Below are 27,806 nucleotides of genomic sequence, written 5' to 3' on the forward strand. Positions count from 1 at the left end.
GCAATAAACATGTATTACTTTTGTAATAAGGGATCAAACCATAGAAGTTTGTTCTTTTTTTGAGCAAGGAGCTGACTTAAATATTCCCCCACCTTCTCAGCCTGTTCTCCTGGCTGTGCATGTCTGGGCTGAGTTTGCATGTTGAACAGCATGTTGAGTCAGCTCTGGATTTTCCAAAACCTGCTACCTTGGGCCCAGTCATCTTATCGCCTGCCCATGTCGCCAAAGTGCCTCCAGTGTCCTTCCCTGCAGTTATTACCAGTTCAGATCTCCAGTTTCATTTCTAAGCAGTTCATCTTCTAAGCAACTGGTTCCTACTTCCTATTTTTCCCTTCACGTTGGATAATTGACTTTTAGAGGGGATAGAACCTTTCAGTTTATCTTCATATTTTCTTATCAGTAAGAAAACTTAGATCCAGAGAGAGACAGTGATTTGCCCAAAGTGCCACACAAACTTAGTGCAGGACCCAGGTCTTCTGTCTCTTAGTATCTTTTCCTCCTCCCTATGCGACCATGCTGCCTCTTCCTCACATTTCACTTTATTCGAGGAATTTGAATAATGCTTATTCTGACCTCATTCCAAGGCAGTTGAGTAAAATCTGGAACTCCATTCATTTTCACTACTGCAGTCTCAGGCATCTGTGCCTTCTTGGTGACCCTCACCTAGTCCTCTTACTTAAAAGAGAAGTTAATCTCCTTTTATGTATCAAGCACTTTAATTTATACACACACAAATTAATTCTGATAAATATGCCCATTTAATCCTGACAACTCTTTTTTTTTTTTTTCCCTAAAGCCCCAGTAGATAGTTGTATGTCATAGTTGCACATCGTTCTAGTTGCTGTATGTGGGACGCGGCCTCAGCATGGCCGGAGAAGCGGTGTGTCGGTGCTCACCCGGGATCCGAACCCGGTCCGCCAGCAGCGGAGCACGCGCTCTTAACCGCTAAGCCACGGGGCCAGCCCCCTGACAACTCTTTAAAGTAGTTTTTATCCTCTATTTACAGGTGAGAAAACTGATGCTTAGAAAAATTAGATAACTTTCACTTAAATTCGGGCTCTTTTTCTCTTTCATGTTGCTTATTTAGTGTTTGGGAGTTTGCAGACCCCAGCTAAAGTCCCTAAAATGTACAGCATCTCAATAAAAGATTAAATAATAGCCTCCCCAAGTCCAGGTATTCTCCCCAGCACACACACAACACATATTTAGATTCTGAAACTAGTTCTGAAAATATCAGAGACAGCCCAGGAACTGGACCATTTTCTTCTATCCAGAATTGCCCACTATCTTTCCCATGTACTGGAATAGGATGGCGTCACGGACTTGTGACTCTCACACAAAGGAGATGGAAAACTCTTGAAAAATGTTTCTTAGGAAGATTAAATCATTGCAAAATGAAATTTATGAATTATTTCTGGGTTTTACTGGCCTGTCACCTTGTATAATTGAGAATTAGAGCCTGAATCTTTGTACATTTTAGGTGTGAACTATCCCAGAAGGTGGATTTTACTTTTGCATCCAGAGAAGCCATTTCCCATGATTCATGTAAAATTTTTAAAAATCTTTATTTATTAGATATCGTTAAGTTGTGATATGCCGATGTGGAGCTTGATCGAGGTTTTGGATCTTAAATAACACTTCTTGCACAGTTTCCTATATTCACCACCCACTTCTTGCACCCTCTTTCCTATATTCACCACCTGCTGCTCTCCCCTACCCCCCCCCCGCCCCTGCATCATGATACATGGCCTCAGAGTGTTTTTATAAAACTGTAGGAGAGGGGACAGAATTCATAAAATGGATAATATCAAGGCTAGCCCTTGATGTACATAGGAGGCCTCCAGGCTGTGATTTATAGACTTCAGTCTCCTGTAGCCTTTCTTCTGCCTCCCATTACATCCTGTTCTCAAGTTCTTCATTTACAGTGACCGAAAATGACCTATAATAGCTTTAGATGTGACTTCTTCTATTAGTGTATACATTTTAAAGCAATCAAAGCCTTAGTTAAACCAGAGGAATGAATCTCTAGTGCATCGAAGATCCGGGTTCTAGTCCTAGCTAGCTCTGTGACTTACTTGCTGTAAGCTCTTAGACAAGTTGCTTTACATTTCTGGAGGTGGTTTCTTCATCTGTAAATGAGAAGGCTAGTTGAATAAGAGCCGAAGTTCCTTCCAGTGCCGACGTGTCTTTGATAACTTGACCGTTGTGCATGGGACTGTGTCTGTGTGAAGACCCTTTCTCGTATGTTGATGGAGATAGGCAGATCCTGTAGGCAGCATGTGGAGGGAATTTGAAGTCAAGTCCAGGCTCTACCATGTTCCTTTGGGCAAGTCACACATTCTCAGGCTCTGATCTCCATTCTTCTCAGCTCAACCCATGGTTTTTGTGAATAATGAATGAAAATGTTTGACATTAAACTCTACAGATGTAAGTGATGACTGTTGTTATAATGGTACCTGGGCACCAGCACTGAGTAACCGAGAGCCTTCTGTCACTTTGAGAGTCCTGGAAGTGAAAGAATCTGTTTTTGCACGTGCTATCCACCTTACTTGTGCTGTGGCCCTGTACTCTCACTCCTAGGTTTCTGCCTGGTGTTACTCTATCCCCTGCTCCTCCCTCCCACTGTCCCAGTATTTGAGTATTCCGAAGGAGCAGTGACCGTACAGAGTACCTGTGTGAATAGCCCATTACTTTGAGGTTTGATGAGAAAATAAGCCTCCCTAAATTTGGCAACTTACCCCATCCTCACCCCATTCCATCTCACTGCACAACACATGTACACACTCATGCCCACACATACTTTTTTACCCTCTCACATGCTTTTTGCTAATGGCTAATAAAATAATTAGATTCTTGTTGAAGTACCCGACGTTTTCCAGTTGATCCTCTATTCTCCCTGCCTCCCCGTGAAGCCAAAAGGCAGAGATATGACATAGAGTATGAGAGGGAACCGAGAACTGGGGGTACAGAGATTAATAAGACACCTTCCCTGCCTTCAGTCATGTTGTAAGCGCTGCCAGAGAAGTGAGTGCAGAGTGCTCCAGAAGGTCCCTGATGTGGCAGGGAGGGTGAGGAAAGGCTTAGAGGAGATGATACTTGAGTGACCAATACAAAAAGGTGGGGGGAGGTATCTCCGTTTTACAGTTGAACAGGTAATGTCAGAAGTTTAAGGAACTACCCCAGGGTCACAACCAGTCACTGGAGAAGCTAGAATTCAGATTCTGAGAAGAATGCTAGCTTAAGGATTTGCACCAAGATAAACTGCTGTATGAAAGACAAGCAAGTAATTTTGGGTCTTTTTATCTGTTGCTTTGCAAGATTGCAAATATATGAGTGCTAAAAGTGAAAGAAGCAAATAATTACTTTTTTTTTTTTAAGTGGAAGAAGCTTTTTGGGGGGAATAAAAGAAAAACTAGTGTTCAGAATAATGAAAAAATTAAACTTTTTGGGAAAACCATCTTATTTTTGCCAGTATGCTGAAAATTGTCAAAGATGTTTTTAACCTCTTATAATAAAATGTCCAGTGCAAGATTCATGCTGATGTGATTATACTTGTATACTTGGTTAGTACCCTGGATTTTTTTCCCCTGCTGTTGAGAAGCTTCTTTTTTTCTTCCTTCTTTTCTTCAATATAAATCAGATGTAAATGAGAAATGTAGCATATTGTCATTTAATTCAAAGATATCTACATGCCATATACTCCAAAGATGGTAAATTGGTTTCACATGTAAAAATGTCTTTTTCTGTAGTGTGTTAATTGTACCAAAGCAATTTATCTTGCCAAGACACTAAAATCCATTGTTTTGTTTCGCCTGTATGGTTATAGATCACCTAAATTACAGATCACCTAAAATTTGGTTGCTATCCCTCAATGAATGTCAATTTTGTCTTTGCTTATCTTAATTCCTGATGGCCTAGAAAAATATAGATTCATTGAAATGTTATATACACATACTTGAACTTTGTCACTTCTTTTTCTCAAACATTTTAATTTTAGTTTTATCTTAATGGCATTTTATTTCTGTGATAGAGAAAACATTGTTGACAGGCCTTTAACTGGGCGAGCTATAGAATTTATGTGGCCTCAGTCTCCTTGTAAGTAAAAGGAGGTATGAGCTCTTAATTCTTTCTTTCTATAAGATTCTATGATTCATTATTATATTTCAAGTTAATGCTCGACATTTAATAGGTTAAAGGCAAATAAAGAGTTGTTTATCAGGGCTAAAGGAGTTGTTTTGGAAGGAATCTTAATTTGTACACGTTATCACACATTAAGTTATCAGATGTGACAAATCTAGTGGCTTCTGATGTTCTTTTGTTTCTTAGCCAAAAGACATCAAATGTAATCCATCTGCAGGCTTAAGTGAATTTTGTGAGATTTGACTGTAGAATAATAAGGGTACCAGCAGTCACAGGCTCTCAGTTGGCAGACAGTAAATGATTCTTTAAGTTGACCTAGGCATGGTTTAATTGATTCTCTTGATGAGTTATAAACCATTTCTAAATGAAAGTCCGAAATAAAGATTCAAAACTAAGCCCAGGAAGTCTATGAATACACATAGACTTACATGCATGTGCTTATGGTGGGCTTTATTTTTAATAGCTAAAAACTGGAAACAACCATATGTCCATCAGTTCATGAATGAATCAACAAAATGTGGTATAGTCATGCAGTGGAACACTCAGAAATAAAACAGAACAAACTAGTGGTATATGCCACAACATGGAGGAATCTCAAAAAGCATTATGCTAAATGAAAAACATCAGAGAGAAAAGGCTACATACTGTATGGTTTTGTTTATAGGAAATTTCAGAAAAAGCAAAGCTATGTGGACAGAAAGCAGATCAGTTGTTGCTAGGGTCTGGAGGTGAGAAGAAGGCATTGACCAGAAAGGGGCCCTAGGGTAGTGTTTGGGGTGATGAGAATGTTCTACATCATTATTTCAATGGTGCTTATGTGAATGTGTTTGTCAAAACTCATCAAATTGTACACTTAAAATTGTTGACTCTTATTTAGTGTAAATTATACCTCACATTTAAAAACAAACAAATAAACCTAGGGCACCATCTTGAATGCCTTACAAAGTGACTACTTCAATTGGGGAAATGATCATTTTTAAACTTCGAACTTTGAAAGTCTGTTTTTAATAACATACTGACAATATTCATTACTCTTTACAAAATTTTGACCTCTAAAATGTGTTTGCATAGAGAACGATAAATGGTCAGCTTGTTTTAACATCTCACTGCATTTTTGCTTTCTCTTTACCTCTCTGCCCAACCTAGAAAAACTAATTGAGGGACTCAAATCTCCTGACACTTCTCTTCTGCTCCCTGACCTCTTGCCTATGACAGATCCTTTTGGTAGCACTTCCGATGCTGTAATTGGTAAAGTCATCATCTCTTTCTTCAGTCATGCATGATATGTGTGTCTTTTTCAAGAACCGTAACTAACTGGTTAGCAGATCCCTAGTGAATAGCCCTGGTGAAGAGTGGAAATGCCACAAAGCCTCCTGGTTTTGGAACGATGCCTTGTGCCAACCCAGAAGCCAAGGCTGTTTAATCTCACTTATCACCCCAAATGAAGTGTTTTCTCTGCCTTCTAGGAGCACAACGCTGTTACTTTTGCTTTTCTTGATACCCTGAGATTTCTGAGGTGAATTTCTTAGGAATGAGGAGGAATGTGGGAAAAGTCACATTTTGTTACAAAAGCTTCATGAAAACAGTTGTTTTCGAGCTAGACTTTACCTTTAGCAGATTCTTCTTTAGAAGGCCTCTGTATGTGCCAAGAATCAGTAACAGAAAACACTTGCCCAGTGGTGAGGCCCATGAGTAGACTCCAGGGCAGGGGCTTGGTCTGCCCGCTCTGACATTTTCCTGTGCTCCAACTGCAAGGCAGGCAAGACCTGCAAAATGTCCAGGGCCCCTGTACTCCAGGGGCACAAAGTCCTAGAACTCAGAAAGACCATGATCCTACAGAGAGATGGGCCTCCAACTGGGGGATGTCACACAGTGTGGTATACCTCCCAGCTACATCATGGGGTGGGATTTGAGATGCATTAGTGGCCTTTGCAAGGCACAGAGGATGTTTGCCCCCAAGTCTATCCCTTAAGAAAAGCAAAATTACCAGAAGATATTAAGGTGCCTTTCAGCCTATGCCTTCTGACATGGAAGAAATCTGCTGGGTGGCTTGCATTCTTCATTTATCGATAAAAACTGAGAATCACCGGGACTAGCCACAGTGGTTAACCTTACGCATGCATGCTCAATCAGTGAAGTCCAGACACTCAGAGCAGCAGAAATAAAGTAACTCGTTGTGCTATCCATCTTGCCTGAGACTGGCATTTTAGAGTCCTGTAGAAGAAAGTCTTCACAGAATTGTCTCAAGAACCTTCTGACTCTCTTTCCCTTACCCTTTATTCTCCTTTCTTAATGCTCTGTTACAAAAGAAAAAGCTGATGTTGCTGTTGAGAGTCTCATACCAGGACTGGAGCCCCCGGTGCCCCAGCGCCTCCCATCTCAGACGGAATCTGTGACCTCGAACCGCACAGGTCAGTCAGGTGTCTCTGCAGCTGCAGGGACTGGTCAGCGTGGTGAGCCCCCAGAGCCGGTCTTCCCACCTGCGGCAGATGATTCTGGGCTTATTTTGCAGCTTGGTTAGTTCCTCCTAGAATGGGTGCTCCATGTTGTTACAGCCCCGGCTTCTAGGTGTTGCTGAAGAGCAGAGTACTTTTTGGCACCATGTCCTTTATAGAGTGGTCCCTGGCTTTCTCTGGTTATAGTATTTATTTAAGATTCTTTTCACTGGTGGCAAGTTCCCTCCACCTCCTTAATTAAAGAACTCTACTGAGCTGTAAGGAAACCTTTACCTCCTCCCCATTTCTGAGCAGCCTTTTCTATCGGACAGTGTCAGTGATATCCATGGAGCTCATGTTCTGTATGTTGACGTTACATTTCCAGCATAGTGCTTTAATCATATATAGGTGATTTGCTGTTAAAGTGTAGGCACAGTTGAAATCTTCCCTGGATCCTGCTATTTGCTTTCACCCTAATTTCAAAGTTCACTCTTAGTAGAATTCCTTAACTGCCCATAAATACAGATTTGATAACCTTTGTTGTTATTGAAACCAGAATTACCTCGATAAAAGTGTCTGATTTCCTAACTTGGAACAGAAACAATTAGAAGTCTAGGAAGTATGAAAATAAACTCATTTGGGTGAAAAAAAATTAACACAGACGACAATATACTTCCTTTTCCTTGTGCTTATTTGACTGTTTTCTCTTAGAAAACTTTCCCAGAAAACAATTTGTGTGTTAAAATGCTTGAACTCTGAATTTTGTCTTCCTTCTGTTCTTTAACTGAAAGCCAAATCATATGTTCAGAGGAGCAATTCAAATTTAAAGTGACTAATAAGAGACAAGATCATTCTGTTTCGCATAGGAATCTGGTTAAGTTCTAGAGAGTACTGTTTAATTGTGTCATATTCTGCATTAATAAACTAGAGACAACTCTCTCCGAGTCAGCTTGGATACCTCATCCTATAGTAACTTTTTCCATGAATATTTAGGGAAAGTTTAAATGAAACTCTTTAGTTGCCAAGTCCTTTTTCCCAAATGGCATTTGCTGAGAACTGAGTTGCTAAAATTTTGTTGGGATCCATATCACATACTTGCTTAACCAGCAACCTCTGAGCAAAAAATTCTTCCATATTTATATATTAATGTTAAGAGGAATCTAGGAATACATGTTTCTATGGATAAAAATCCAGAGGGCTTAATATGTTTCTTTTGGTTTTCTTTCTTACACCTTGGCTCGTATGTATAACATGTAAATGCAATGACTTAACGGCTAAGATCTAATCTCATGATATTATGTGTGCCATTTAATGCCATCACTGACCTGGAATGCTGTTAATCTGGACTCAGATTCTCTCACTGGGGAAGATTCCTTGATTGATTGCTCTCTGCTTTCTAACCCTACTACTGACCTTCTGGAAGAGTTTGCCCCCATAGCCATCTCTGCTCCAGCCCATAAAGGTAAATGCTTTCCTCGTCGCAGGCCCCACATCATCCTTAGAGGAGAACTGAACGATTCTCGAGAATTTTCTTTACCAAAAGTCTTTGCTAATGAAGTTTTTTAACCCCCTCCTTTATGTGGAAAACTTGAGTTTGTACTCTTAGCCACCGTGTTATAATCCCTCTCAGTAAGAATATTTAATAAGGCTTAGACCACAGATTGGTGGAGGTATTGCTTTCTGACAGTCAGCTGGAGGGCAGATAGTTCACGTTGTCTATTAAAGGCAGAGCTGCATACTTTTGCAGTCAGCCCAAGTAGATTGTGGGGTTGACTATCCACTGACTGACTATAATTATTAATATGATACTTGTTGGCCTTAGAACTTAAAATTGTTTCGTTAAATCTGATTTAAAGTTTTTGGATAGTGATTACTACAATAAAGAAACAGGCATCATTCCTCGAAAGTCAGTTCTCAAGGATTGAACTCATAAAAGTTTGAATTTTAGTTAACCTTTGAGTCATGATTGATTACTGGATTTCTCTTTTGAACCTGCCATTTTCATGTCTTCGTCTTGGGTTAATACTGATTTGAAATTCTGCTGGACAGAGCTTAGATCGAGTTCTGTTTAGTGAGTGGTTTGCAAAAGTGATGGGCACAGTGCCTAGTGTACTGTACACAGGCCTTCATTAAACTTCCTTCTGTGCTTGAGTAGTGAAAGAGGCTTTCTGGAAGGAGCAGTACATAGAAAAGGAACAGCTTAATTCCTTTCTGAAGGACATTCAAGGAGGAGGCCTCCCTGAGATGACTAAACAATAGTTAGCCTGCGGTTTGTAGTGATAATAGCCGAGGTTTTGTGTTTACCTTTGAAAGCATTAAAATGATTATGTTTTTATAGAGCATGTAGAGAGAAGTTACCTATTTAACCAATTATATCTGGCAGGAGTGTGTCAGCAGTAATGTGTAATTACAGAGAAGCATCACTTGCAAAATAGTTGCTCAGCTAGCACTTGCTGGTGGGATAGCCTTAATTAGAATGGAAAAGAATATTCTCACAGACTTCTGCTTGAAATCTCAGTGCGTGTGATCTTGTGCCCCAAAATTTCCTGAGGCCTCAGAGTTGTTTGAAAGTCTCTTTTTTCCCCAATCACAGTGCAGTGAGTCCTCTCAGAAGTATTTTGTTTGCCTCGTATATAGCACTTGCTTCTTAAAGAGCAACTAACTACCTACCCCTGCCCCTGGTTTTGAGTTTTTCAGGTATTATTAGTCAGGCCTCTGTTTGCTCAATAAAGAAGATAAATGACTAATTTTTGTGCCTTTGTGAATTACTGATGTTGAAGAGATGCCTCATAATAACTACAATTAATGGTCTTATAATGGTAGAGAGAATCCATCCTATACCCCTTCTCCCTAATCATTTATGAAAGTCTTAACATGGCCAGCTCTAAAGCATTTTTTTCTATTTCCCTAAGTTTTCTAGTTTTGCTACTTTTATTTCAACTCAGGAAAATAAGCATTTTCACCTTTAAATACAACAGTGATTGTACAGTTGGGAACTTTGTGCCCCTTACATGTTCTCTCCTTTGCTAATCTCTACCTCTGTTGTTTCTGCTTGTGTACTTGCATTCTGTATTAAGCTGCAGAAGATAGTAATCTCATCTCAGGTTTTGATGTCCCTGAGGGCTCGGACAAGGTGGCAGAAGACGAGTTTGACCCTATTCCTGTATTGATAACCAAAAACCCACAAGGTAAGAAAGAGAGGATGGGCAAAAGAGAAGAGCTTGACATCAGCTCTCTACAAAATAAGTAATGTACCTAATCTACAAGGGGGAAAAAAGCATCAACATTTAATGAAGGAAATTGGGGGTAATGAGAATCATTGTGGGCTGGGCCAGTATAGATAGATAGAGATACTGATATATGTATCTTAAAGCTTGACCGTGGTGTTTATTTAGAGAGAAGAAAACTATTTAACAGTTTGACCAAAAGCTGATTTTTACAAATTATCAAGCCAAAAATAAAGTGATCTTCAGTCAGTGGAACCCTGAAGGCATATTATCAAAAAAAGGCACTGAGCATTTTTTATCATGATTAGAACAATCTGTAATAAATATTCTTCCCAAAGAGATTAACCATCATGCTTTGATATCATTTGCATCTATTGGACATTTGTGGAGCATCCTTTTTCCTCTTTGATGGATTAAAATCATTTGAACGGGCCATAAGACACTGAATTACCATGGGACCATCTATATGTTTTTTAAAGCATGTTTTTATTGCAGTGGTCATAATAACTAATTTCTCCCCCAAACAAAAATGATTGATTTTTACTTTATCAGGGAGACAACTCAGTGTTATTAGAAAGTTAGTGCACAGCAGCAGTTCTCAGGCAAAATATATATTCATTTGAAAATAGCATCCTCTTTGCAAGGTGTCCTGCCTTAGTATGGTGTGCACACAGTGCTTGAACTTTTGGTGGGAGGTGGCGGATACCTAATTTATATGTTTAAAAATCAACATGTAAGAATTGGCGAATGTAAATTGTTGCATCTCTAGGGTGTTGTTTTGTTTTTTTCTCCTTTGCTTGCTCTGCACATCTAAACCTTAACCCTCTGTTTTGTACTGAATTCCTATCTCTCCACTTCCAGGTGGGCACTCTAGAAACAGCAGTGGGAGCTCTGAGTCCAGTCTTCCCAACCTAGCCAGGTCTTTACTGCTGGTGGATCAGCTCATAGACCTGTAGCCGTGACCCAGTAGCAGATGCAGTTCTGTAACCTTCATACCGTAATATACATTTTCATTACGGAGTTATAAGAAAAATGATTTTTTTAAAAAATCGGCAAATAAGGGGCCCTCTAGCCCTTCTCTCCTACCCCTTGCCTTCTCCTGTAGAAAAGATAAGGAAAGAAAATCACTTTGGCCCTCCAGATAGTCCTTGGCCAGTTCCTCCCTGTTAGTTTGCTGTGTTTTCTCATTACCCTTCTTCAGTAGCATTATCTTAAATCAAGCGCTAGATGCCATGAGCTTCACCTCTGCTTGAATCAACTCCACCAAAAGCTTAACTGTAACTGAAACTAGTGAATTGACACCTTTGTCTCATTCTTGCTAGGAATGGCTTCCCAAATCAATCCTCCCAACCCCTGTCTCCTTTGGCCAAATGCTGATGAATGTGTTTCTCTGTTTTTGCTTTTTATCCTGCTGCATTATCATGAGGACATGGCTTCTTCAATTGGTCTTAACTCTAGGCGGTAGCCTGGAGATGAGTGTGTGGTTTAAGAGAGAGTAAAACTGACTGAATGTTTGAAAAGAGAATTTGAGCCCAGCTCTAGCCAACCAACTTTGACCTTGTTTGATCATAGACTTAGCCAAGGGATTTTACACCCCATGCAGCCTGCCAAGCATTCGTCCAGCATTCTGGCTTCCATTGAACCGTGATTTCTCAGATCTGGAGACGTGACTGCAAGTACTTGAGATCCTTGGATGTGATGTGTACATTATATAAATCCCAAATATTGCCATTCCTTTTCATGTTAACTGTCCCATGCCGGGATCTCAGAATTAGACCAAAACAAGACAATGGTGGTAATATGAAGCCTTTTATTAGAAGACTTTTCATTGGGGGGTGGCTGGGGGAGGGGAAGGAATTGTAGCAGAAACAGATGTATTTTTCTTGTGATTTTTATTTTGAATCAAATATTGTAAATTGTGTATAAATGAAGACACTGAATAGTTCTGTTTCCACTTGGCGTTTCCAGTCCGATATCAGGTGTCTGTACAGGGTTTTGATCTCTTTCCCTTGTATAACTACACAGCAATCCTACAGTGTAACATATGGAATCATTTTAAGTAGACTTGTATGTTGCTATAAGCTTTCAGCTGGTCGTCTGTCTTTGTAAAATAAGCATGTTGTTTATTTTCAGATAATCAGAAATAAGTGTGCTGACAAGCTAGGCACAATTTGACCCTGGCTACTTACCTTTCTCTCTGATGTTTGAATTGAAGGATGCAGCCAATGAAATATGTCCAGCTGGTTTTCCTTGGCTTCCTAGATTAAAAAACAAAACAAAGCATAGTTCCTCACTAACCTTAGAATAATTGTTCGTAAAATAAATAAAAGACCCTGCACTGACATGACAGTATGCCTCATGGTCACCCTCTGTATATGTCCTTACTCATGGAAGTGTTTTTCTTTCCCTTACATGGAAAGCAGTCTTATAAAATCACCCTTTTGAAAAGAGATGGGCACAGAGAACCCCATTGTGGTTCTCTTCCTCGAATGCCATTTTCCACGATCAGAAGGGAAACTCTTAGTTGATCAGACTTGTACAAATAAAATTCCAAGTCCATTTGCTTGTTTCTCTATCTAGTACTTTTGTTTCTTCTTCCTCACGTTTGCACTTTAAGGGGAAAAAAACAAAGTTGAATGGCAACAACAGCCTGCAAAACACTGCACTTTGGAGGTCCAGCTTTGACCCCAGCGATATGAGAGCAGCCTTTGAAAGGCATCAGAGGAAAAGTCTGAATCTTTCAGTCTTCCTTCTGACTTGAAATATTTCCCATGCCAGCTGAAACTAAGGAGCTAAGGAAAGGCCTCTATTAGGATAATGGATTAATTTCCAAAATTGAGGGAGGCACAACTTTCCTGCTGAGGATAAAAGGATAAAAAAAGATATCCTTGAAGAGCTCTCCATCATTGGATAGCAGTGAAAATGAGACTTGATTTGCCCCTTTATGGACAGAAATATTATTGAAGATCAAAATTCTATTCTTTTTCCTGGACACAGAAAGAATGTATAAACTAATGAAGGAAATGTTTATTTTTAAATAAGAATAATGCTTTATGCCTATGTTTTCCAATTTGATTTTTTTCATACATACATATTAGAAATATAATGAAATATCTAGTTTCTCAATTTAATTGAAACCATGAAGAGTACAGTTTAGAAATTAGGTGTCTCTAAATTGTTCCTTTCATGTATTACCCATAATCACATTGAGATATATTACCTAATGATCTGGCTCAATAAAGCTTAATGAAGGCTGTTAATGAAAATGAACAGACTAGAAGCCAGAGACTGGATGGAGGAAGGCTGAGGGAGATAATTACATGAAATTACCTTAGGCTTATTCTTTAGGAGTAGGGCCTCAAAGGGGAGAATTACTTTTCTGTTAAGGAATACATATGAGTGACTCAGTAAATGGGGCCTCCGTTAGTTTATAGCATCATTCCTGAGCTAAAAGGATTTGTTTGAGATGAGTGTAGTGTGCTGATAATTGATAGACTTATGAAACTAGACTGAGCCTCAAGAGGGACATTAGAGATCATCCTCTAGTCCATCCACTTCATTTCACAGGTGTGGGAACCTGAGGCAGGGTGGTGGGAGAAGAAGCCTGGGTGGACAGGCCACTTGGGGTCTCATCCTGACCTTTGCCAGTCACTCGCCAAGTGGCCTTCAGCAGGTGCTTCACGTCTCAGAGCTGCTGTTCCTTATTTATATAATGATGGGTTTGGACTAGATGGTCTTTAAGATTATAGAATTCTAGGATCCTACATATATATTATTATGCTTTGGAAGGACTGTGAAGGATTTATATAATCCTGATGTTCTTCAGTTATCTTCTGTAGTTCTTACTATAACTGTAGCAGTATTTACATTTTAGAGAATTATAGTGGGCATTTACTAAACTGGGTTGCTCTTTCTTGGTTATCTGAATAGAAGCCTAAGTCATCACAGAGTTTTGGACATAGATTTTCCTTTTTTTAATATTACACACACACACACACACACCCCTACCTATTCCAGTGAAACAGTATCAGAAGATTTCAGTTCTTTTAAAATGTATAATCAGTGATCTGCCACTTAAAAATGGGCAAATATTGTGAGCATATGTTTCTGATTTGCTTTTATTCCGGCTGTGCAAGAGTAGCAACTATACCAGAAAACATCACACATTGTTTTTTTTTCCTTTTATAGCATTCAAATAACTAGATCACCAAATTCAAGTCCCAGTATTTTTAAAAACACAGGCCTCAGAGGAGATAAGGTTTAAATGGCCACTTCTAAATGTGATTCTAATTAATGATTTCTTTAGCAGACATATCAGAATTTTGACATCTAATTGAGTGTTGTTTCCTTCAAAAGCATCTGGTTTTACTTGGGAAGCTAATACTTGTTCTAATGATGCTGCCATCATTTAAGTTATTTTTGAAACTCCTCTCCTTCGAAATACCATCAAGGAAGGTAATAAGATATAAGAAAATCAGTTATATTATTATCTAATTAGTATTGCTTTCAGCATCTGAAAAGTGTGTTCTCTTTCTTGATCTTTTTCCACCACTCTTGGTTGTAAGTAACATTTAGCTGTTTCTAAAAAGCAAAATCACCCACCTAAGATGAAGAGGGGTTAGTATTGAAGACGGTAAAAAGAATAACTCACAGAAAATTCCCAGAGAGGACCTTATAATGGAAAGTGACAACAATCAGTTTTAATTTCCTTAATATTCTGAATAAGGGAATTTCTGTAATTTTGCCTGTCTTTAGTATGGTTTAGAAAATTGAAAGATATGGGTTTTAAAATACCTCTGAAAGAAGTTGTCACTTTGTTCAGTGTCATTTGATATTAGACTTGGCTCTTTCTGAATTAGAATTATATAACTTGGATTGCTAATAATTATAGGGGAACAAACCCAAGAAAAGAATCTGTTTTTGTCAAGATGAAATATTAGTTTTGTTTATAATACTTTTTTCCTACTCTCCTGACAGATAATTGATCATTTTGGTTCAAACCAACACAACCTTCCCCCAGGTTGGGAACAGTTCTGCCTTCAGCAGTGCTGTGGGAAGGAGGGGACCTTTGGGGTTGACCTCAGCCCAGAGGTATGGAGGGATCTGAGCTCAGCTGAACAAAGGCACGCTGTAGATACCTTGAACCAAAATAAAGTTTCCTGTGATGATGTTTGTATGTCCGGGAGTCTTTAACTTTCTCAGTCTATGCGATTATCAGGATCCTGTAGCCACTAACTTAGAGTTTGGGGATAAAAATGACATGATTGCCTGAAGTACTGAGTTAAGCAAATTAGATGCTGCCAGGCAGAACAGAGAAACTATCACATGGATATTTAAAATGGAATCTTTACTGAAATACTCCAGATATTACAAAGCTATCTTTTATTCCTCTTTAGAGCCTGTAATTTTACCAACACAAAGTTAGCCTTTTCCTTTTCCACGCTAGTGATGTTCCTGAAGTTGGATGCGCTTAAGTTTCTTGAGTCAGAATGAATCCCAGACAGCCTCTATTTCAAATAATCTGTAATAAGATACTATTTTGTTTCTCTGGGGTTTTCTTTCTCTAAGGTGGGGGAGTGAGTTTCTTTGGGTAATGCTAACCTATGCAAAGGTACCAAATGGTGGTAGTTGCTAGGATGGAACACACATTCTTGGTTCCCACTTGGATGTAGTGTCCTGTATTCTACTGCCCTATTGCACACCACCTTGTCACGTGGAGCATTTACCACAGGTCTTTATCCTGTCCTCCCCAAGAAGACAAACAGAGGTACACAAAGCTATCTTTTGCAGTAAAAATGTGAAATTTGAACATTGCTACACAAGTATTGTATAAAAAACACGTCTGTAAACAAATTTCTTATGTAAACATTCAGGGGAATAAAGACTTTTATCTCTTCAAACTGGAGCATGTTCAGAGATGTAAATAACTTAAAATAGCTGCTGTTTTTCTGATCTGAAAACCCACTTTTGCAAAAAGGATTTAAAGACATTGCTGAATGACAATAATTACCTGTACACAAGTAAAGTGCAGACACGGGTGAGAGACATGCTGAGGACATTTTAATGAGTCATGGCTTCCCTGGCTTCACCTTGTGGTCAGGGAGAATAAAACCCCTGTGAGCCTGCATCTGACTTGACCAGACATGGATTTGAAAATAGAGCACAGATTTATAGCTACCCTCCTCTAATTTAATCTTTAATATACCCAGGCCAATTTAATTAAACATTTTATGTTGGCAACAGCAGTTTTATGCCCAGGGAGAAATCTCTCATTTAATTACTCCATTGGCTTGAGAAACACAGCATCACTAGCCAGTGTTGGTTCCTATCAGATCCCTTATTCCCCAGTTGTGGATTTTAATGCAACTATACAACATATGGTAGAACTAAATGCTTAATTTTATTATCTAAACCAAAGGTCATAGAAATTATTAATTTGATGTATATCTCTGGATTCCCTGATTGGGCTCTCAGAGTATGAATTTCAACTTTGGTGCTGCATTTCTGAAGTTCTTCCAAAGGGACTTTTGCTTTCCAGTGGCTAACTGTATGAGATTTCTCAATACTCCAAGTCTTCATTTTCAGTTTTGGGCAAGAATTATGTCTTTGATACTCCCTGTAACTGTTATTTTATGGGGGAAAGTAAAATTCTGGTTGTGCATGATATATTGCACTAAGGAATATCCAGCCTGAAATTTAAGTCCTCAGATTTTGATTTTTTCAAAAGCACTCTGATGACCCTCAATATGTCCATCAGATAAAATTTCCAGGATAAACCTATCCCAAATCATTCTACGCTTTTGGTTGCTTTAGAAGTTAATAGGGAGTTAGTGGTGATAGTTGCCAAGTCATCAAATACTTTTTGGGACTCTCTTCCTACTCTCTGAAGCATATGAGCTCTTACTGAAATCCACATAATTTGGAGCCTCAATAGAGATGGAGTTATCCCTATTGGAAGTGTTGAAAAGTGTGCTTAACCTTAACCTGGCACACAGTCCTACATCAGAGCAAGAAAAAGAAGTGTGTTTTGACTTCTTGCTTAATTTAATGTGCTAAACCAAAATAAAAAGAGACATGACCCAGTTTGAGGGAATTAGAACAAAATGTCCTATTTTAGGCTTCATGATAAAGAAGACCCTTGTACAGAATGTGAGGCCAGGTCCTGGGTTTAAACTCTCCCACTGCCCTCAGGAACAACTGGCTAGCTTTATTGAGCTCTGTGGTCCCAGGGCATCTGCTGTGCATGCTGTTGGTTACCAAAGGAACTGGGCCAAGGCCTGAGGTTAAATTAGTATAAATCCTTCATTGCTAGTAGGCAAACTGCTTCAAACACATTTTCCTGACAGTACAAAGCCATCTTCATATATAAGGACTGTTCACCTTGAAAAACACTTGCTTTCCCTGCAAGACCACACTCATATTCCAGAAAAGACCTCTAACTGCAACAAGGTTTAATGTCTATGTTCTGTTTACAGTTATTTAGACTCTCTCTCTTGACTGCTTTTTGCCTTGGGCTGCCACCAGCAAAATTCCCTGAGGGAATGTGGATGTCTGCGCTTCCCCATATCCACCAGCATTTCTTTGGTCTCCAGAGTACCAGGCTTGGAGAGTCGTAGAGGGTGGTTGCTCTCTGCCTTGGTCACACTGCAACTCCTCTAAAAAGAATGGAAGGTTGAGAGACTTGACCTTCTCAGGAGAATCCTTTAAATGTACTTTTCCAATCCTGTAAAGCAGATTCATGCTAAAACAGAGATATGAAATGGGTCTGACTTTGTTTTGAAGGACAGGAGACTAGTTTTCCCTTCCAACTTGATGTTATAGTATTTTTGTAACTGTGAATTTTAAAAAGTTGTTGGAGTTTTTAAGTGTGATTTTCCCATTACTCACCATGAAGGTCATAGAATATGTCCTGAGTTGGCAAGTTTCCAGTTAACTTGACCAAGAACCCACTTTTTAACAGAGGTAATTTTGATAAGCATGTTCTCTCCTGTTCAACTCTGGATATGGGCACCCCTACTTGGTTCTTTACAGTTCTCAAAATGTAATGTAACACGTTGTTGTTAGTGCTGTTGGGTTGATTTGGACTCCTAGCAACCCTGTGTAGAGCAGAGCAGAACCCTGCCTGGTTTTTTTGCGCCATCCTCTCACCTTCTAGTGCTGTATCAGACAGTGCTCCGCTGCTATTCATAGGGTTTTCATGGGCAATTTTTTCAGAAGTGGGTGGCCAGATCCTTCTTCCTAGTCTGTCTTAGTCTGGGAGCTCTGCTGAAACCTGTCCACCATGGGTGACCCTGCTGGTATTTGAAATACCGGTGGCATGGCTTTCAGCATCACAGCAACACACAGCTGCTACAGTATGACAACCAACAGGTGGATGGTGTGGTTCCCTGACTGGGAAATGAACCCAGCCTGACACTGCAGGCATCCAAAGTGCCCCTGGTTCTATAGGTAGCTGCCTTTTGGCAGCTGATTTGACTGAATTCAATTTAAAGTTCCCCAAAACACTAACTCCAGTCAAACGCCAGAAAACTCCATTTTCCTTATTGATCTGTATGATGCCAGAGAGGGTCATTAGCTTGACTAAATTTACCATTTTTTTCCTAAGAGCTGTTTTGCTCTCCCATCGAAACAGCTTAATAACATCAACTTTCAGAGTAGTTTTGGAAGATGAGAAATTGTGCCTTAGTTTTGACAACTGAAAACTTCGTCCAACTGATGCTATGTTAGAAAGTGGTTTAAGGAGTTTGGGAGCCTCTCATACCACTTTGCTCGGTGGATCTCATTTTGTAAAACTTCTTTGCCCCCTTTCATTTGAATTTCCTCTCAGAAATCATCATCTGGGAATCACTGTGACAGTAATATCAGTACAGTGATATCAGTACCTAGATATTACTGTGACTACCCAGATATTACTGTGACTAATATCAGTACACTTGCCTTAGAGGTTAGGATTATGTCTTTCCACATATATTGCGAGGGAGCAGGTATTCCTTTTACTTCCTATCAGCTGACTGATGCTTTCGCATCACCATGTAGGTGCACATATTAAAGTTGTAATGCAAGGAAATATTTATCCTCTTCAAAATCATATTCTTCAAATACTATTCAGAAAGCCATTTGGCACCAGTACAGAATTTAACTTTAAGACTCTAATTTGGAATTCACCAAACGCATTCAAACTGTTAGAAAGGGAAATAAAAATGGGGGGGACCCCCTTTTTTTGTTTCTGAAAATAGTATTTAAGGTCAGAACTGTTTAAAAAGAAGCACTGCTAAAAGGTTATATGATTCAGAGAAACATAGTATTTTTGTACAGTATCTTCTAAAATGTTCAGATCTCTCTCTACATCTCTTTATAATGTAATGTCTCTAAGTGACTGGTTTCCCAATAAACTGATTTTGATGCCGCTTCTGCTGTGTTCTGTGTGCTTAATTCAAGCAGCAGCTTTAGCAGGGGATAATTGTTAGCGGAAGTTTCTGCTAGCTAATTGTTTGCACAGAAGGGGAGAGGGTAATGTGGGGAGGGGGTGATTAAATTACCTCTGTACCGAGGTTCTGAGTCATCTGTTGAATCCAAACCATTGAACCTAATGTTCTTATCCTGGTGGGTTGGGAAACCCATGATCAGATGATACCTTTGCCCCCAACCACCCTTTCTCTGGATTCTTCTTGCTTAGTTACATATGCCTTTTTCCTGCCCTCTTGCTAACATGTGCCCAATGACATACTTCTAACCTGCTAATATTTCTTGGAAGGTAAGCTCTCTTGCATTCTGATAATTGTCTATTTGATTTTAAAAGCCAGAGCACCCTGAGGCACCTCTACCTAGATAGAAATAGACTAGTATATTAGAGTTTGCAAATACTGCGTTAATTACCCATGCATTTTACTTCTTCTGCTTAAAGAACTTTATGATGGATTCATTTAAGCAGAGGAGATCTTTGCTAACTTAGAAGACTGACAACAAAATTCCAGGGCAACTTCAGCTGAAGGTGATTTATTTAATATGATTTTGTCTCCTCCCCTTAGAAGGTGCCTTTAGTATTCATATTTGGGGCACTCTGTGCTCTTTGAGTAGTGCTTGTGATGTAAATCATCAAATAAACTTAGATTTATCGGGCAGCCATGTTCTGCTGCTTTTCGGGGTCAAGGGGTGGTTCTGTCCTCAGATATAGGCAGTGTGGAGCAGAGGACCACATGTCAGATACTGAATTGAATTTGTCCCCAGACAGTATTTCGACATAATCCAGAACTGTCATGGTATATGTGGAGATGAGTGACTGGGTTTGTTTTCATTCCATCGTGAGCTAGTGCCAGGTAGAGCAGGTGCCTGTGCCTGGCCCCGTGAGTAGGAGCATTGTGTAGCTATGCTGAATGTCTGTGTGCCTAACATCTTCACCTCCTTTCCTGCACATTGTGCCTATCCTGTTCCAAAATGTGAGACAGTGATTGGTTGTGTTACAGTTCGTGTGCAGTTTCCTTGCCTGATTTTTATTTTTCTGTTTTTCCTTTTCCATTTTCAACATCTATTATTTGGTCCCACAATGTTTCAGCCGTGGGCTAACCATTAAATGTTCCAAAGAAGGTTGAACTGACCTATGCATTAATTCTGCATTTTACACTTTTCTAGGTCTCCAGAGAGAGCCCAATCCTTGTCCTGTAATAACTGTAGAGCACTTTAAAGCATCAACGGGTGTTAAAGGCCTTCCCCTGTATCCAGACCCCTCCAGAGCACCTGGCACGAAAACTCAGAACAGTTTAGAATCTGACTACTTGGCCCGAGATGGCCCTTCAAGCAACAGCTCATTCCACAGCAGTGAAGAGGAAGGGACTGACCTTGAGGGGGACATGCTAGACTGCAGTGGGTCTCGACCTCTCCTCATGGAGTCTGAAGACGAGGATGAGAGCTGCAAACCTCCACAGGAGAAGCTGGGAGGAGCCATTCCGTTCGCTCAGCCAGAAATCTCTACTGAGAAAGCAAAGGCAGTGCAAGGTGGAAGAAAGAACCAGTTCCAAACTGTCACACAACCAACTGCTGATGGTCTCGGTGAGCCAGATGTTTTTGCCACAGCCCCTTTCAGGAGCTCAAGGGTTCCGACTGATGACATGGACATTTTCTCCAAAGCCCCATTTGTCTCCAAGGGCAGTGTGGCTCCTCCTCAGCCAGAGGAGGCAGACGTGTTCTTGAGAGCTCCTTTTACCAAGAAGAAAAGCATGGAGGAGTTAACAGTTGCCCAGAGCACCTCCCAGGAGCTGCCTGCGCAGGCCAGTCTCCTCAGTCAGATAGATGATGTCCCTCTGCTCTCTGGCCTTGATCGAGCAGTGTATGCCTCTGTCCGAGCTCAGTATTCCGTGACTGGTTTTGTCCAACAATCTAACCTCCCCTCCCATTCTGTACAAGCAGCAGACCATCTTGACAGCACCTCTCCCAGGGGATCCTCCCTGGAATCTGGGGGCCATCCTAATGACAGAAACAAAGGACTTCAGCCCCAGAAAGAAGCTGTTACGGGCCCCGTGGCTGGCAAACCATTCCGCCCCCAGTCTTTATCCAAATATTCCCGTCACTATAGCCCAGAAGATGAGCCAAGTCCAGAAGCCCAGCCCATCGCTGCCTACAAAATTGTTTCACAAACCAACAAGCAGTCGATAGCTGGCTCTGTTTCCATCACATCCCTCTCCTCCAGGACTATGGAGCTGCCGGCTGCTGATCCTTTTGCTTTAGCACCCTTTCCTTCAAAATCAGGCAAGCAGAAACCTTAGGAGCGATACCTGAGCCTTAGGCCTCTGTCTCTACTCCACCCTCGGTACCCACCACATCGCTCCCAGCTGAGCCTTCCTAAGAAGAAATATATCAGTTATTATCTTTCAGTTCCGTGGATCAGAGTAGAACTTCTTCAGTCAACAAACTCAGTTGCAGTGAGACTTAGTTGAAACCCCTTTAAGTTATGCTCATTTCTTTTGTTTATATTGATTTCTAGACTTTCGGGCATTTCCATCTCTATCTCCACTCAGAACTCTGCTGTTTTTTTGTTTGCCCAGAAACTGTTTAAATCCAGAAATACTTCACCCCAACCCCAAAGGAGCCATGTTACTGCTAGTTTATTCCTGCAGTTCCTGTTCTGAGTCATGTCCATCGAGGAATTAAGATTAGTCCCTCCAGGACTTGCAAAGGGGATATTTCTGGAAAGAAATGCAAGATAAAACTCCTGCACATCAAGAGGAAGTGTAATCCTGCAGATACTAATCATTCCTATAAAACCAGCAGCTCTAGAAGGATTCTCCAGATCTGTCTCTGAGTCTGTGCAAGCCAGGCTGGCCCTCATGCATGAGAGTGTCTGCGGGCGTGTCACATCCTTTCCTATGTGAAAATGCAAACAGATGAGATATCTGTGCTCATGTCTAACAGTGTTGAGCCTTCCCCACATCCACACTTTTAAAATTAGTATGAGTGCACAGGTGTGTGTGTGCATGTGTGTGTGCACAGGAAGCATTTTTCTTTAGGTAAATCCTGTCCCATCATGCCTACCTCCAAAATCACTCAGTGACTGGTGTTTGTCTCCTGACATAGCTGACTTGAGCCCTGTTTTTATTTAGTTCTTTTCTCGTGGCAAGATTGAATTCACTGGAAGGTGCGGGAAAATCCTGCTGGAACTGAGGTTTCAGAGTAGATTTTTTTTCCTCCAGAATTTACTGTTTGCTATTAACAAATTCCGTTTACATGATCTTGAAAAATTAATTATCCTTATACATTTTCCCCTGAGAACAATGGAAAAGAGCACCTTGTTACAGTTCCAACCTCTGGGTATGTGGTCTTAGTAATTTTTAAAAGAACTTAAAAACCTTAGTTCTGAGCACTCCATACTGTCATTATGGAATTAATTAATCATGAGACTGGGCTACTAGATTAGTTTGCTTGTTTGTTTTTTCCAAATCCTTGCCATCTTTCTCTACTGCCTCTTGAGGAAATATAAATCTGAGACATGTAAATAAGTTTGTCTGGGAGAATGGAAAAGAGCTGAATCAGCTAGCCATGAAAACCTTTCAATTCTCTGTCCTCTTTAGATGTTGAAGTAGGCCAGATAGGTGACTGACTTGTGTTTTTGAAATGTCTTCTGTCTCTGGAAAGATCTGACTCATTCCTGGCTATTTTCATCCCTTTATTATTAGTGCCTTAAAATGAAACTTACGTCTCAATGTGACAATTTCTGCTGAGGAAGTTCAACTTAATGGAAAGAGTTGCTGCACCATGTTTCAACTTGAAAGCTTCCTGGACTGTAGTAAACGTTAGTGATTTCTCCATTAGCTGGAGAAGTTGGGAGAGTTGCCTACCAAACCAGATTAATGATTTAAGAATTATTGGAAATTCATCCAAGAATCAAGCCTGAATGCCAGACTCTACTGCAGTTGAGTAGGTGTCATACTCTTTAAGAAGTTCAGAGATCTTGGCAGTAAAATATGAACAGCTACTTTTCAAGACTTTTTCTAGTTTAGTCTCCACCTATTTAAAATGTCCAGGTTAAAAGATAAACTTAAATAATTGGCACTGGATCAGGGCTACCAGCAATGGTTTTCCAACTGAGGTTTCAACTGTGCCAGTCTTTCACTATGGTGGACGCTAAATGTTTATTCTAAGAGTTTGCTTTTCTCCCAAGGGTCATTTCTGATTGTTCTGTGTAACAATGGATGTAAAATCATCTTTCAAGTTGTATGAATAGTTTTGGCTAATGCATATGGAACTTTGCACACCAAACTCTTCCCCTGGCCGTTATCAATTAAAGCCATCAAAGGCAGGAACTAAGAGGATAGGAATATTCAGGGAGAGTTCTCACCCCAAGTCAAAAACTCTCAAAAAGTGGAAGGTCATTCTAATTCATTTTTCCAATATTCAGGATTACTTTTATAACAGCCCTGCAAAATATCTTTCCTTCGATTACTTGATCACTCCTTCCTAAACAAGTAGCCACCATTTTAGTTCTTAAGGTAAAATCAATAAAATCATGGTGATTTTATTATATAGTTGAATCATTTGTCAAGCATGGGCTTGTAACCCTTTTTTATTCTGACTGGAGACCTATGATGAGTGGAGACTTGAAGTACCTTCTTTGAATAGGAAATAAATATAAATACATGCAAAGTACTTTTGTATTATTCTTACTGAGTGATGCATGAAAATTTTTTGACTTGGATTACATTAATTATTAGCTAATAACTAGTGAATTCCACACTGATCTTCTTTGGATCATATAGGGTAAATGTATCATCTAACGATAAAATGTTCTTGCCAGAAGCCATCCTGAATCTGGAAATCTGGAAAATTTAGTTTTAAGCGAATCAGGAGTGCTCAGAGTGCTTTGAATTAGTAGCAAATGCATGTTTCCAACAACTATACTGCAACAAGTTAACACTAAAGGGAAAGGGAAAATATATAGTCAAAAATATACTGCACTTCTTGTTTTAGTTTGTTTTATGTGTTATTTGCTTTACACATCTGATAGGGAATGCAGAAACTTGTGACCTTTCATTTCAGTGGCGCACGATGAGCCAGAACATATTTAGACATAAAGCATTGAACCACAACATGCACTGATGAACTCGTAAAGAATCCACATTAATTGACTAACAGGCACTATTGAATTATTGAAGTTATTTATATGTGGTGAAAAATACTTAACATAAATGTATCTTGGGCTCACATACAAGCCCTTTAGCTCCAAATCCTTGTTAGATTGGAAAATGGAATAAACAAAATTTGATGGTGAAGCAGACGCTGGGCAGGACCTAATGAAATCTAGGTCATAAACTATTTAATTCTGGGCTCACTCATTGTTGAGTTGAAAATTTCATATGTGTAGACTGGTGTATATGTTTTCACAAACCCATGTTAGGTCTGAGTTTAATCTGGCAACCAGGATTTCTTTGTAAACATTCAAGAAAAATACCAATATCTTATTGACCCATTATTTATTAAGTTTTAGAATACATGAATATCAGTGTTTCCAACTATTTGGTGGACATTTCAGTGACATAAATAGCAGATTTTCAGTTTTATTTAAAGTAAGTGTAATCACCAGAGTGATCTGACAACAGAAATTCAATCATGGTGTATTTGCTCCCATAAAGAACAGTCATCAATACATAGATCATATAATAGGTATGCATTATATCAAATAGGAAATTGTATAGGAAACTGGAGGAGGGTGAGATCCAACTCTCTAGCAGGAAGGATACTACTTAAAACGGAGTCACTTGGGTCCCTTTAATAAAGATGTTATTCTCTACTGTGTCTTTGGAATTGAAATTGGAGAACACGTGCCAATCAACTCTGGAATGGCTGCTGGTCACACAGATGCAGTTTTATCTGAGACATTTGGAACCCAGATTATTTTGATGAAAGGTACATAGGAGAGCCGCTGAAAAGACCACAGCTTCTAAGGAGGCAGGGGCACCTTGTAAGTGCCCACAGCCACTCCTGAGTTCTAATCCTCTTCTAACCTGCCTGGTGGAGTAAACATGAAGATTTTAAATGGAATCATGTAATTTAAATTTATAGTTTTTCTTATACTTTTGTCAACTACCATTTGTGTGGTTTTGGGCTGTCTTTTTTTTTCTTTTAACCACCAGAACACTTGCAAACTTGTGAAGTTCACTTAAGGAAGGATTTCAAAATGCTTGAAAATAAACAGTAGTATCTAGTTGGGAATTATTTTTGTGTTCTTTTGCTACAGAAGAAATTTGCTAGGTTGCAGAAAACAACTACCTGGCTCAGCTTAGATGTGGGAATGCACTCTGGCAGTGTCTTGATTCCCAGGATGCCAGCTTGCTCTCTGACTTCCTGGTCCCATCTGCCTCATTTGCACCTTGACCTTTGTTAGGAAACAGGCCTCCCATGTGTGGTACGCAAGATCCCATCATTAAAATACTGCCAGACACAGCTCGACACAGCTCATTCCTGTTTTTTCTCTACCCCTGCAAGTCTTCCCAGCTCACTTCCCTTGTTCCTGTGCCTGCTTCATTTCCTCACTTGACATTCCCCCATTATGACGTATCAATAAGTGGATGATGAGAGGTATGATTGAATGATCATGTCAATTTTTATTTGCTTCCTTCGTTACTGTAAACAGTTTCTTCTTAAGTTTCAGCCTAGCCTGTGATAATCTCACCACACTGGAATAATTCCAAATAAGAATGAAAGGGCTCACCTTCCCCATTTCTTATGAATTTCTTAAGGATGAAGGAAGGTTGGCAGAAGCCCAGCCTTACTGAGGAGACACAACCCAAAGGCATTTCTCCACCTTCATCTAACACAGGCATAGAGTGCAGAGGGAAGTTTATGTGTGAAGAGACTCTGGAATAGCTTGTAAAAATGACTAAATGTAACCAGCACACTGGTGGCTTCATCCAGTATTCCCATAACTTGTAATTGCATAGGAAATTTAGTCTGAGCTACTTGCCAGCAGTCTCAATATATGTGACACTGTTTTGAGTTTATGATAACAATATTTTGTTCTTGAAATCAAGTCAATGTTATCTGCATTTCATTGTTGTTTTTTTTTTTTTAAAGATTTTTTTTTTATTTATTTTATTTTTTTGCCCCCAAAGCCCCAGTAGATAGTTGCATGTCATAGCTGCACACCCTTCTAGTTGCTGTATGTGGGACTCGGCCTCAGGATGGACAGAGAAGTGGTGCCTTGATGCGCACCCGGGATCCGAACCCGGGCCGCCAGCATCGCAGCGCGCGCACTTAACCACCAAGCCACAGGGCCGGCCCTATCTGCATTTCATTGTAATAGAACCAGATATACATGTTAAAGGAATCTGATTTCTTTTGGCAAGGAATTGCAGATATGGCTTTTACCAATGTCAGTTAAAGTGAGACTTTGGGAGTGAGAGAAGACAATGGCAGCCTTTTCACTCTGAAATGGAAGTCAATTGTATTCTCTCAGTCTACCAAAGACTCCTGTTGGAGAAGTGTGAATGGAGTGTCTGTGTGTGTATGTGTGTGTATGTATGTATGTATCATGCTTTCTGCCATGGTGTTAAGACCTCTTAATGAAGGCAATCCAAAGAATACCAAGAGGTGACAGTAGGTATTTGGCATAAGTAAATTCAGTTCCATTTGCCAACAACTCTCTGAATTAGAACTGGAGTTGTTCTCGATAAGAGTGGGAAAAATCAGTCATTGCCTTAGTCTCATTTCCACGGTAAGCATGCTCTTCACATCAGCAAGGATGAAACTCAGTAGGGGTTGACCTGAACCTTTGGCTCATGTGTGGTGTTGGGAGGGCAGTGGTGACCAGAAGACCACAAGGCCTGCAAGATGTTACTTTGAAAGAGGGAACGTTTAAGGTCACTTGTTAGGGAGTAGAAACCAAATAAAGGCCAAGGACCATACTCATTCCATGAAGAAGAGGTGAACTCCCTCTACTGACTGTATTTTTGAGTTGACTGAATGAGGAGGTTGACCCCCCGTAAGGAGTATTGAGGTCAGCAGACCTCAGAAAACAATATGTGCATGCAATCTCAAGAGCTGTGAACATGGGAAAGGAAAGGAAAAAGACATTTATAAAGTCAATCTTAACAGTTTTTGCAATACCTCTTATTTGCAGACTATTGGATTTATGTTATTGCACTCTTTGTGTGATCTATCTTATGTATCTGATAGTTTTTATGAATAATTGTTTGAGTTGTAAACTCCTATATACTTTATTAAAATGGACCTGATTAAAATAAATGATTTACACTTTGTATTATTTCCTAAGTAAGTCAGATCTTCCTATAGTGGCCACAAGAGAACTCAGTAGCAGAAGATACCATTGGTAAAATTTGAAATGAACCAAAAATTGACTAATCTTCCTTATAAAATGAATATAGGAAAGACTGGATCCCAGTGAAAATTACAATAAAATGGAAAAACATTGCATAGGAAATTGATCCAAGAATTAAATTGGCTTAACGGAGTTGCTTAATAGAATTTCTTGATGAACATTCATCAATATTAGCCCAGT

The 27,806-nt window shown here is 39.7% G+C and overlaps 1 protein-coding gene across 12 annotated transcripts in view; it reads left to right on the plus strand.

Annotated features, from left to right (window-relative positions):
* AAK1 (AP2 associated kinase 1) overlaps positions 1 to 27,523 on the plus strand; it is a 167,191-nt gene extending 139,668 nt beyond the window's left edge. For 6 of the 12 annotated variants that reach the window (XM_087436626.1, XM_087436629.1, XM_087436628.1 and 3 more), the window contains 4 exons: positions 6,450 to 6,551; positions 7,927 to 8,037; positions 9,653 to 9,763; positions 20,432 to 27,523. In XM_087436626.1, the coding sequence (XP_087292752.1) occupies positions 6,450 to 6,551; positions 7,927 to 8,037; positions 9,653 to 9,763; positions 20,432 to 21,561 (1,454 nt within the window). In that variant the 3' untranslated portion in view covers positions 21,562 to 27,523. Of the gene's footprint in view, positions 1 to 5,286; positions 5,389 to 6,449; positions 6,552 to 7,926; positions 8,038 to 9,652; positions 9,764 to 10,663; positions 11,631 to 20,431 lie in introns of those variants that run through there. The other 6 variants (XM_087436634.1, XM_087436635.1, XM_014791449.2 and 3 more) reach the window with 5 other exon arrangements.
* Positions 27,524 to 27,806: the final 283 nt, after the last annotated feature.

The sequence above is a fragment of the Ceratotherium simum genome, chromosome 11, assembly GCF_057802395.1.
Source record: "Ceratotherium simum simum isolate JZ-2026a chromosome 11, ASM5780239v1, whole genome shotgun sequence".
Lineage (NCBI taxonomy): Eukaryota > Metazoa > Chordata > Mammalia > Perissodactyla > Rhinocerotidae > Ceratotherium > Ceratotherium simum.